Genomic DNA, 12,279 nt, shown 5'->3' with positions numbered 1-12,279 from the left:
TAACAACATACTCATACTGTCAAGGTAATTTATTTTTCATCACTAAATATAAAAAATGTCAATTAATACAATCAGGAATCTTTTAAGAGTCTTTAAAAGAAACAGAACATGTACCAATTCCATGGACTCCGAGGGACAGAAAGTTACAAATGCTTGTACAAACAAGCAGGTCATCACGTGAGACTGTTTCTGTGACCAATAAGTGTCCTCATCTCAACATCACCTGTCTGAGCACAGGTCACATTAAAGTTCACCTTACCATTGACAACTTTTCACAGTTTAATAGAAAGTTCCACTGTATTAGTATCCTACAGAATTTAGTATGTATTAGGTTGATTTTTCAATAATCAATTTCCTTGAATACAAACCACATAATATGTGTACTGATTTTGCAAGAGTAGAAAAATATGAAATTTGTGTGAGACGAATGTGAGGACTGTACAAAAACAGTGGCTCAGGTCATGTAACCAGTACTGTAGAGTGCATTCATCCACTAAGCATCCCTTCACATCAAATGGGTACACTACTTCACATCCAATTTTCTGAATGAAATCACAATCACACAAAATGCATCATCTCTTCAATAAAGCCATCTGTATTTGTCCCTCATCTCCAGCCTAAACCAGCAAGAGACAGAGGAGATGGGCAAGGAAAAAATAATGAATATGCAGTGTGCAAAATTTACGCTGGTCCTGTGGTCCCTGACTAGTAAAACTTCATCAGGACTACTAAATGATAAGTTAGCTGTGGTCCTGGTGGCCAGTGAATTTATAAAAAAAATTAAAAGATGTTAAAAGTTCAAATGAATATAATAACCAAATCTACATGTTATTTTGGACCAGTGAACTTCAGACAGGACAACAAATTATTGTCCACTTACTGGTCCTGTGGTCTAGTGGGAAAATTTGAAAGGTTTCTAACACTGAATATGAAAAAAGAAAGAATTGTTACTCACTAATTTGGATCATCATTTATATTCATTAATGATGTAGAACATATCGCTTTGCTTTAGAAAGTGCTCTTAATTAAATGTGGATTAAGGAAGATCAAGCCTCATTTTTGTGAGTGTTCCAGGGAAAGTGTGTATTTTTTTCACCACATAAGGGTGTGCATTGAGACAACAGAACAGTTTTATTATTTCACATTGGAATGACAGTTCTGGGCAGGCAGGAGATGGGAAACAGACAAAAATACAGACAGCCTGGACATTTGCACATTTCTCAGGACAGAAAATGTAGCACCTCATATCCAGTGGTCGTCTAGTCTTTACCTCCAGCAGGAATATTTCATCATTAACAATCCATATTTAGCAAAATATATAACTTCATCAACTGTACTTCAAAATCTCTCTTCCTGAACAACTGACTGACAATACCACCAACTGCCATCTGCTTGCAGCTCCAGATGTTTGGCAATTCACAAGATGCTGAGTTGGTGACAGTATATTTAACAGGTGACATGATATTTTCACAGTTTTCCCAAAACCTGGACCTTGGATAACAGATGACAACACAAATTAAACAATATGCATCATAACAATGCACAGCCATCTAAGTACACAAATGTTAAAGCTAACTGTTCTTGAACCAAAATGTATTCTCTTAAGTGTTCCACTTACAGGACTTCCTAAAGTGGAAGATTGGTACACGTCATATTTTCCTGTTGGTTCTCACGTAGGTTGCACTCAAGAGCATTTGCAAGAAGGTGATAGACCAAGGATCTGCAATTCCAACCAACTACTAGCTAATCCTGGTACTCTCCACAGTGTCTTAAACAAATTTTCTTTGAATGTCAAGAATTTACCAAACAGGAAAATTCAATACTATCCCTCGAAACAAAGAGGCTACACCAGACATTCTGATTCTTCAAAAGAATGGCACAATTATGTTTGAATCAAAGCTTCCCAGGGAAGTCACATAACAATCACAAAGAAAACAACATATTTACAGTTTGGCAATTCCATTCAGATTTTTGTTACAAACTGCTACTTGTTTATCAAGCACAATGAGAAAATATCTTTAGACTTACATACACACAAGATTGGTGCCATCACAAATGATAAAAATATTCTCAGTCATTGTAAATATAATCCACCATATGCAAAATTAGAAGTTCTTCATTGAAATCATGAAAATTCATATTTTGTTTACATCTGTACCCATTCATGTTTTTATACAAGTTGCAGATGATATATCATGTCTGACAACCATATTTTTCTTCAGGCACTTTATGGAAATTCCTGTTAAGATGAAAATAAACCAGTCCATGATAAATGACTCTGGGTAATACAAACAGACTTGAAGCTACATCAGTGTAAGGACATACTCTCTGGCTGTGGAGGTTTGGCTAAAACAACCTATACATGCAAGTGCAAGGGTTTCAATGTTGTAAGAGATCACAAAGATGCTTGGTAAAAGTGACACCCTGCTTCAGCTATGTGTTACAGCTATGTAGGGGTGAAACGATACAATACGTATTGCGGTACAAAACCTTTGGTTCAGTCCATTTCAGTTTGGTATATGAGAACTTACTTCTGCGAAAATAGTGGCTGTCTAGCAAAGAAACGCATATATTTTGACAAACTGATTTGATTTCTAGTCATTTTAGAAAAGGTAATAAAATGACAGTATGGAAACCAAATTTTATGGATTGCATTACGGTATACCAAACCGAAGGCAAAATACTGCAGTTTTACTAATACCGTATACCGTTTCACCCCCACAGCTATGTGTTCCAGCATATGTGTTCAGTGTGCTCACCATTTGCGCTTCACCCCAGTGATGTCATTTTCTTCCTACCACAGTCTAATGTGGCCTATCTTGAAAACCAAATTTCACACGCTTTAATCATGCAGTATTGATCTTGATAAATAACATTATGCATTTTCTTTAACAAACAACAGAACAATGCACAAACTGAACAGGAAAAAGCATGATGTACTAACAGCATTTCAGCAAACTCATGTACAATACAAGGCAGTAATGATTTTGAAGCCTGGTTGTTAAAAATGTGGCTAGGATTAAGGTATAGGGTTCCCACAACTATAGAGCAAGTATTTGTAAAATAACATGATCATTACAGAACATTTTAAACACTGTTTACCATGACAACACAAGAAGATTTCAAATGGTGAAACTTTGGCTTGAATCTGCCCACAGGTAGTCATCCTTCATTGTTTATTTACATCATAGATACTGAGTTGACCATAGCAAGATTCATGTTGTTGTAATACGTCCTATAAGCCATTACAGCCACAGGTTCATTGCAGGCCAAATACTCATGAAGAAGAAGGAAGAGAGCCTTACATATCAAATGATAAAAAGATCTTTTTTAAAAAAAAACTAAATGTATAACTCATCTAGAAACAGTTAAGACCATGCAACTGAAGGACCCTATTCTGGAATACATGTTACATTAGAGGCTGTTCTTTCCAGTGAGAAGTGTCACCTGACAATAAACAATATCATGATTTACAATAATATCAAAAGCAAACATATATAAATAAATGATGAAACAACTGATGAACACAGACATTAAAAATATATTCTCTAAATTATAACACAAAGTAGCAATGCGTTGCTCCTGCATCAAGACTATGGCAAATACATATGAACACCAATGTCAGCTGAGTTGGTCTAATGCCCCTTCGTGTGTCTCATTTACCACTTGGTGTATTGGTTCTTTCAGAAGTAAGTGTGTCACTCTGATGATAAAATAGGAAATATAGCTAAGTTCTTAATCTTCTAATGATAATTTAAGTTGGTGAAACAAAGTCAAAAGGTTACTCTACTACTTTGAAAAATGAATCATCAGTTAGGCTTTGAACTGATTGTTCCGATAAATCTTCACTAGTACCCTGGATGCATCTAAGTCTCGATAATTGTATTACCTCCCTTTGCTCGCTCTGCCTTCTCAACGTAGCCAATCAGTTAAGCTGTTACAACTGAGCAGGGCCAGTGTCACCAAAGATGGAAGCCGAAGAAGCGAAGGTTCGGTCGCTGTGCGACTCAGATTAGGGGAAAAATCATATAGACAAGTCTGAAACCTTCAAAAAGTATATGCGAGAACTCCTTCTACCTCTTTCAAGGTACCTCTGCAACAACTGTGTTGCCAAGTTTAATCGGTTAGATAAAAGAAGCGGAAGTGAATTATGATAGAAGCCTTGAGATTGGTACGGTCAACTTCCCAGCATAGACACCTGATGGGATAAAAAGCCAGGAAAGGGAGGAAATACAATTATCGTGCCGAGCCATAGATGCATCCAGGGTACTAGTGGAGATTTATCAGAACCTAAGCCCTGAAGATTATCGAGGATGCTTCTTCACTTGAGGTACAGATATCAGCATATGTATTGAGAGCATCTCATTAAGCACAGCCTGAGTTTGCAACATGGCACCTAGATGAGTCTGATATCAATAGCATGGACATTAGCCTAAATACCAAGAGCATACACATAAGCCAAAATAGCAAATATAGACAGAATTAATATCGAGAGCAGAGACATTAGCCTTAACACCAAGAGCATAGAAATTAAGCTAAATAACATGGCCTGGATATCAAGATCAAAGACATTAGCCTCGATATCAAGACCATAGACATTAGCCTCGATATCAAGACCATAGACATTAGCCTCGATATCAAGACCATAGACATTAGCCTCGATATCAAGACCATAGACATTAGCCTCGATATCAAGATCATAGACATTAGCCTCGATATCAAGTCCATAGACATTAGCCTCGATATCAAGACCATAGACATTAGTCTCAATATCAACACCATAGACATTAGCCAGAATGGAAGACATTGGCCAAGTATCAACATCAGCCTCCATGTCAAGGGCATAGTTATATGTCCAGTGTTAATAATAACCTTGAAGCGTGGATATGATAACTTCCTCAGACTGATGGCTTCCTTGTCATGCTGTCATTGGTAAAGGATGGTCAGAAATATGATGGACATTAACATTGATTAACATTGGTAATGAACACACATAAAATGGGGGATGTGAAAAATAAACAAATCTGGTGATTTTCCAGACATGTAAGGGAAATATAATATACTCTACTTTGTCCAATAATTGTGCTATGATTGAAGAAGCCTTCGCATGATTAATTTTCTCATATATGTACGACAAAATGCATATGAACTGCATTTTAGAAGTTGGTGAGAAACAAAAAAAAGGCAAGATACTTTACGGATGACAAGTCCTACATTATATTAAAATGACAGGTTTTGGTATAGATCCCCATACTGTTGTCAAGCAAGAAACATTGCATCATACATAACAGAATAAAAAAACTTATAACCCATAGAGTATCTTGTATTTATGGACAAAAATTGGTATCTTTTACAAGCACTTTCCTGCATATCAGGTGAAGATGGAAAAAGTGTTGTGGACGTCTGACCAGATATGATGACATGTTGCTGGCAAATAGCATCACGTGTGACAACGATGTGGCACTCCATCACTTTGTCATCAATGTTACTGCATGTAGCAGATACACATGTGTATTGTACAAATATTCCTGAAGCCAGACATGATGATAAGGCCGACCACCAAGACAGGCAAGATTTCTGACGGACGGTCTAAATCTACTTAAGTTTCGTTTATAATTCTAGAATATTTATACATATGATTTGGGATGGGGAGCGGGAGGAACTCTTACCCGTGTGTGAAACTCTGGTGTGTTTTGAGTATCTCTTATTATCTAATTGCTCAACAGTAAAACAATATGGCAGAGACCTAGCAATCATGAAGAGTGAGTGAGTGAGTGGTGAGTGAGTGAGTTTGGGTTTACATTCAGTAATATTCCATATATGGCGTGGTCTGTAAATAAGTCGAGTCTCGACCAGACAATCCAGTGGTCAACAGCATGAGCATCTACATGGTGGGATCACGATGACATGTGTCAACCAAGTCAGCAAGCCTGACCACCCGACCCGTTAGTAGCCTTCTCATGAAGAACCAAATGCTAAAGGCACAGTATCTCGGAATTAAATCTGTTTACCTTTGTGATGTGATTGAGGCATGCAAGGTGAAATCTAGTGCGGGATGATCTTGTATCTAAGAAATACCCAGAACATCTTCAAGCGTAAGACAGGCGTGGCCTTTTCACTTCAATTGAACAGTTTGTTTAAAAAAAGGTGGTTATCTATATCCTCTTCGCATATTATACAAATGGAAACTTTTGAATTTGGAGATAAGTTCAAATTCATAAATAATTTTGTTGGTGTTCCACAAAGATCTGGCACCTTGGTCATCTAGTGTCCAAGTGACATTGTGGGGCTACAAGTTTCCCAACAGTAAAATGTTAGGCAGTAGGGGCACTTGACTGGCCCACATGAGGTGATGACAGCATGGAGATAGGACAGGGCTTAACAGGAGGGCCAATAAATATGCCTTTCACTTATAGCGTTATCTGATGGTTGTATGATGTGACTTCTAATTGGTAATGACCCCAGCACGTGTAGCCCCAATGCAGATGTTCTTAGTCTCTGAATCTCTGGTCTCCCTAGGGCTCCTTTTCAATATAAATGGGCTTGTTTGTTACTATCAAAATTAAATATATTCAGAGACTAAGCCTTAGTCTAGGTACCTCTGCAACAACTGTGTTGCCAAGTTTAATCGGTTAGATAAAAGAAGCGGAAGTGAATTATGATAGAAGCCTTGAGATTGGTACGGTCAACTTCCCAGCATAGACACCTGATGGGATAAAAAGCCAGGAAAGGGAGGAAATACAATTATCGTGCCGAGCCATAGATGCATCCAGGGTACTAGTGGAGATTTATCAGAACCTAAGCCCTGAAGATTATCGAGGATGCTTCTTCACTTGAGGTACAGATATCAGCATATGTATTGAGAGCATCTCATTAAGCACAGCCTGAGTTTGCAACATGGCACCTAGATGAGTCTGATATCAATAGCATGGACATTAGCCTAAATACCAAGAGCATACACATAAGCCAAAATAGCAAATATAGACAGAATTAATATCGAGAGCAGAGACATTAGCCTTAACACCAAGAGCATAGAAATTAAGCTAAATAACATGGCCTGGATATCAAGATCAAAGACATTAGCCTCGATATCAAGACCATAGACATTAGCCTCGATATCAAGACCATAGACATTAGCCTCGATATCAAGACCATAGACATTAGCCTCGATATCAAGACCATAGACATTAGCCTCGATATCAAGATCATAGACATTAGCCTCGATATCAAGTCCATAGACATTAGCCTCGATATCAAGACCATAGACATTAGTCTCAATATCAACACCATAGACATTAGCCAGAATGGAAGACATTGGCCAAGTATCAACATCAGCCTCCATGTCAAGGGCATAGTTATATGTCCAGTGTTAATAATAACCTTGAAGTGTGGATATGATAACTTCCTCAGACTGATGGCTTCCTTTGTCATGCTGTCATTGGTAAAGGATGGTCAGAAATATGATGGACATTAACATTGATTAACATTGGTAATGAACACACATAAAATGGGGGATGTGAAAAATAAACAAATCTGGTGATTTTCCAGACATGTAAGGGAAATATAATATACTCTACTTTGTCCAATAATTGTGCTATGATTGAAGAAGCCTTCGATGATTAATTTTCTCATATATATAATGCACAAAATGCATATGAACTGCATTTTAGAAGTTGGTGAGAAACAAAAAAAAGGCAAGATACTTTACGGATGACAAGTCCTACATTATATTAAAATGACAGGTTTTGGTATAGATCCCCATACTGTTGTCAAGCAAGAAACATTGCATCATACATAACAGAATAAAAAAACTTATAACCCATAGAGTATCTTGTATTTATGGACAAAAATTGGTATCTTTTACAAGCACTTTCCTGCATATCAGGTGAAGATGGAAAAAGTGTTGTGGACGTCTGACCAGATATGATGACATGTTGCTGGCAAATAGCATCACGTGTGACAACGATGTGGCACTCCATCACTTTGTCATCAATGTTACTGCATGTAGCAGATACACATGTGTATTGTACAAATATTCCTGAAGCCAGACATGATGATAAGGCCGACCGACCAAGACAGGCAAGATTTCTGACGGACGGTCTAAATCTACAGATGGACAGCCCAGTGGTATGGTAATTTTTTTTAGATGTTCCATACATCTGAGTAAATTCACATATCTTGGTGTCTGGTCTGGTTAAATCCATTTTGGGCTGGTAACATTTGGAAGTTACCTGCCATGATGTCTGGCTGGGGTTTGGGCTTATTTCATACACTCATGATGACCTTAACCAAGTTACAGTTTTCAGTTGTGGTCAGTGCCAGGTTGATTAGCAGAGCAATGGAAGCTAACAGGAAGCCCTTGGCCTCCAAGTGTTACTGAACACACTAAACTTTTGAAAATCCTTGAAGTAGGGCTAATGGCCTAATCTGGGCTGAGTGAGTGGTACACGGAGCCAAAACAAGGGATCCACAACAGTATCATACTACAGAAATGTATCATGCAGAGGAACAGTTTCAAGGGCAGATTCATTTGAGCAAAGTCGTCAGCTTGTCCGATATGAGGAGCCTGTGCTGTCAGCTGCCCACACAAACACTCAAACCATGTATACACACCCTTTAACTAAGTTCATGGTGAAATATGATTTGTTCTTCATATGCTCCTGAATCACCATGATTACTCAACATGTATGGGACACAATATAAGAAAAGAAAAATGGTGTAATCACAAAGATGCTCAGAAAATGATGAATATTCTCTCATAAAACCTTTTTTGCTAGAAAACTATTGCTAGTGCAGAGTAGAGAGTAGGCAGCCATCCTCCTACCAGCCACAATTCTCTATCATCCTGGTGCTATAGCTAGTCACACATTCCCTCCAACCTCTGGAGCACACAGGCCATGTGACTCGTAGCTTTACATGTGCTGTGGGCCACTCAAGGGAGACAACTGACCACTGAATGCCCTACTAGCTCGGCTTGAGTTGTTCAATGACTGCCGGACGCCTTGCTACATAGCTTCATAGATAACATGGAACTGCTGGATCAAGATACAATGCATGTGATGTCTGACCTTATGTTATAACTGTGAACACAACCAATGACTATACAGTAGTCACAAAATGTATGAATCAATCACAAACGGTGCATGTCTTTCACACTAGACAGAATCTTGGTGCCATAGGCAGCACACTACAGACACTATTACAGGGATGGCAACAGGAAAATCTATTTTCAGCTGGAAACTTAATATTGTGTCATCGAATGGGGGTTCTTGGGGGGAAGGGGGGAGGAGGGAGAAGGAAAGAAGGTGAATTGATCAATTTTAAATATAATCGGTGGAAATCTGTGGATCAGCGGAAAATTGCCATCCCTGCCATTACCTCACGCATTTTTCTAAAACGAAATGCTGGCTGTAAGTCAGAGTTAACATCTGTTTGTTGATGTTCCTTCAAAGAAAGTTGACCAATCCTGTGGCCTAATTTGAAACTGGATTGTTGTGATTATTATGAATACATTCACTCCAGAGGAGAAAGGCGAAATTTCACTTACAAAATAGAAAGGATCCAAAGCTTAACAATTTAGTGTTTGAAATTTGATTACAATTATTACAACTTCGAAGTAATTACCTTGTGAGACACAGAAATTTTCTTCAGAAAGGACTTTTCAAAAGTTAAACACAATATTTTGAGCAATATTAAACACAAAATAGAAGATGCAAGACACATTGATGATACTTGGAAGTAACTGCTTAAATGAGTGATCATTCCTTGTAGGTAACGTTGTTATTTCTTGTTCTAAGATTTGCTGTTCCATTCATTGTTGCTTTAGTTGGTTCTGACTCCGAATCCTCATCTGACATATCTGATTCAGACTCTGTGTCACTCCGAACATCTTTCTGCAGCTGGAAACAGAACAGCCAGTATGAGTACATGAAAGACCTAGAAGTTTGACCAAAGCTATATACCAATATGGCAGCAACCTGCAATGGCAGCCATATCTATTCACAACTGGTCCAGACAATCACGTGACTGTGAGCCAACACCCATGTACCGAGGCAAAACGACCCCAGTCACCATGTCGGACCACCTTTAGACTGACTCTTACCACCAGGATAGGTTGTGAGGGACCAATTCTTACCATTAATCCCAACGTAGATCACAATTTTGAGTAACTGACACAAGGCCTTCCAACATCGTACCTGTCTTCATAAGTCACATTCCTCACCCCTGAGGATTAATGACGTAAAACCAACATGTGGAAAAAATCATCGAAACCTGCAGCTGTTGAAACAGGAAAGAATACTTTCTAAATTCTAAGGTATCGAAATACACTACTTCTTGTGGGGCAATGGGGTAGCCTAGTGGTTAAAGCGTTTGCTCGCCGCACCCAAGACCTGGGTTCAATTCCCAACATGGGTACAATGTCACATTATGAGTGAAGCCCATTTCTGGTGTCCCCTGCCGTGATATTGCTGGAATATTGCTAAAGCAGCGTAAAATTCTACTCACTCACTCACACAAATCTCGAATTCATGCGTCAAGAAGGGTGAAAAAATCTGAACAGTTTTCAAAATCCACCTTGAAACAATCATCTTGCCTGGATGGTCTCTGTTTAATCACATTGTTGGGGGATACACACTGGAACTAGCCATCATTAGTTGGGTGCTAGACAAGCACAGGGTACTCGGGACCTAATCATGAACTGTAATCCCTGGAGACATGGAAACCCATTACCCCTTCACTAAGGCAGGAAACCTGAATCATTAACAGCATTTCATGTGATTCAGTGAGTGAGTTTAGTTTTATGTCGTAATCAGCAATATTCAAGCCATATGACGGCGGTCTGTAAGTAATCGAGTCTGAACAAGACAATCCAGTGATCAACAGCATGTGCATCGATCTACGCAATTGCGATATGATGACATGTGTCAACCAAGTCAGCGAGCCTGACACCCGATGATCAATTCTATCCCGGATCTTCACGTGTTTCATGTAATTCCACAGTAGAGATGGCAACGTTGTGCACTCACTTCTCCATGTGTGAACTTCTGAAGAGCTATCTTGAGGATGAGGTATGTCCAGATAGTATGGAGCATCAGGAGGCCACAAAGCAGGACCACGAACATCCTGTGAGAGCTGAATGGTGGCACATAATCAGGGAGCTCAAACATCACTGATTTTAAAACTCTGAAACATAAACAAATCTGTCTGACATACAACAAAATCCATCCAAAACACAGCTGCTGTATACAGACAATACCAACCACCAACAAAGAAATATAGCTCCTCTTGTGACGTCAGAATTAAAGTTATTCATGCAATCATGGACAAATTGAGTCACGCTATCCTATCAGGTATAACACAGGACCTTGGTAAAATGTCCAGGAGCCTGTTGTAACTGTATGGCCCAGTTATCACGTGATGAAGGAGTATGAATATTCTTAAAAAACGTTATAAACCTTCATTACCCTAATGATAAATTTGTCGAATTCTGATTGGTCAATAGCCAAAGCATACGAAACCATGTAGGCAGAATCGCCAGGGTGTGCGAACCATACACTCAGTCAAATCTGTCACGTGACACACTACACAGGTTGTACAAATGACCTTCACCTTAGATGGAATTTGGCTGCGAATAATCGCTGATCGCTTGGAAAGATTTGGCGTATACAGTTATGAGTTCATAACTGTATACGTCAAATCTTTCGAAAGAGTAATAAAATTGTTGCCATAATTTCTTATTTGTGTCAATAAAAATATCAAAAAATTAAAATATTTCTGTATTTCACTTGTCGTTTAAGAAAACCTCAAATTTGATTCTCTTTATCGTAAACCAAGCCATTCTGAGTTATCTCCCTTTAAGACTGTTCAGGAAAAGCCATGAGGCTGTGCCTCAGGAAATACAGAATTACAAGGGTCTTGCAGTCCTGTGCACCCTTTCAATACAGCGTGCAACTAACAGTATACATCTGGCCCAGGTATTGTGACCCACTGACAGCTGTAACTATTCATCTGCCATGGGCACAGCAAGGCAGTGAGAGTTAGTACAACGTACCTGAAGGGATAGATTACCATCCGAGTCACAATCCAGATGACACAGAAACATGTGAACAGCGCCTCACAAACACTCTGATGTTTGCTGTACTTAGCCATCTTTGCTGCCTGGAACAAAGCAAACTCCTGTATTTATCCTCCCAAATAAGTGCAGTTATACAAGTTCTACTGCAATCAGGGAGCAACAATACAAATGGCAGTCAAGGTATTCATTTTTTAGTCTATAAT

The 12,279-nt window shown here is 38.8% G+C and overlaps 1 protein-coding gene across 1 annotated transcript in view; it reads right to left on the bottom strand.

Annotated features, from left to right (window-relative positions):
- Positions 1–9,060: 9,060 nt before the first annotated feature.
- The window catches only part of LOC124276681 (ceramide synthase 2-like), a 42,817-nt gene continuing 39,598 nt past the window's right edge, over positions 9,061–12,279 (bottom strand). Inside the window, exons 8-10 of the mRNA XM_046712319.1 lie at positions 12,053–12,159; positions 11,028–11,184; positions 9,061–9,899 (exon numbers count right to left, since the gene is read on the bottom strand). Of these exons, the coding sequence (XP_046568275.1) occupies positions 9,759–9,899; positions 11,028–11,184; positions 12,053–12,159 (405 nt within the window). The 3' untranslated portion in view covers positions 9,061–9,758. The remainder of the gene's footprint in view (positions 9,900–11,027; positions 11,185–12,052; positions 12,160–12,279) is intronic.

This window comes from Haliotis rubra, unplaced genomic scaffold (assembly GCF_003918875.1).
Source record: "Haliotis rubra isolate DU_JTF1 unplaced genomic scaffold, ASM391887v1 Scf211, whole genome shotgun sequence".
Classification (NCBI taxonomy): Eukaryota; Metazoa; Mollusca; class Gastropoda; order Lepetellida; family Haliotidae; genus Haliotis; species Haliotis rubra.
The sequence above is the reverse complement of the archived record's forward strand: the minus strand, read 5'-3'. Positions and strand labels throughout refer to the sequence as shown.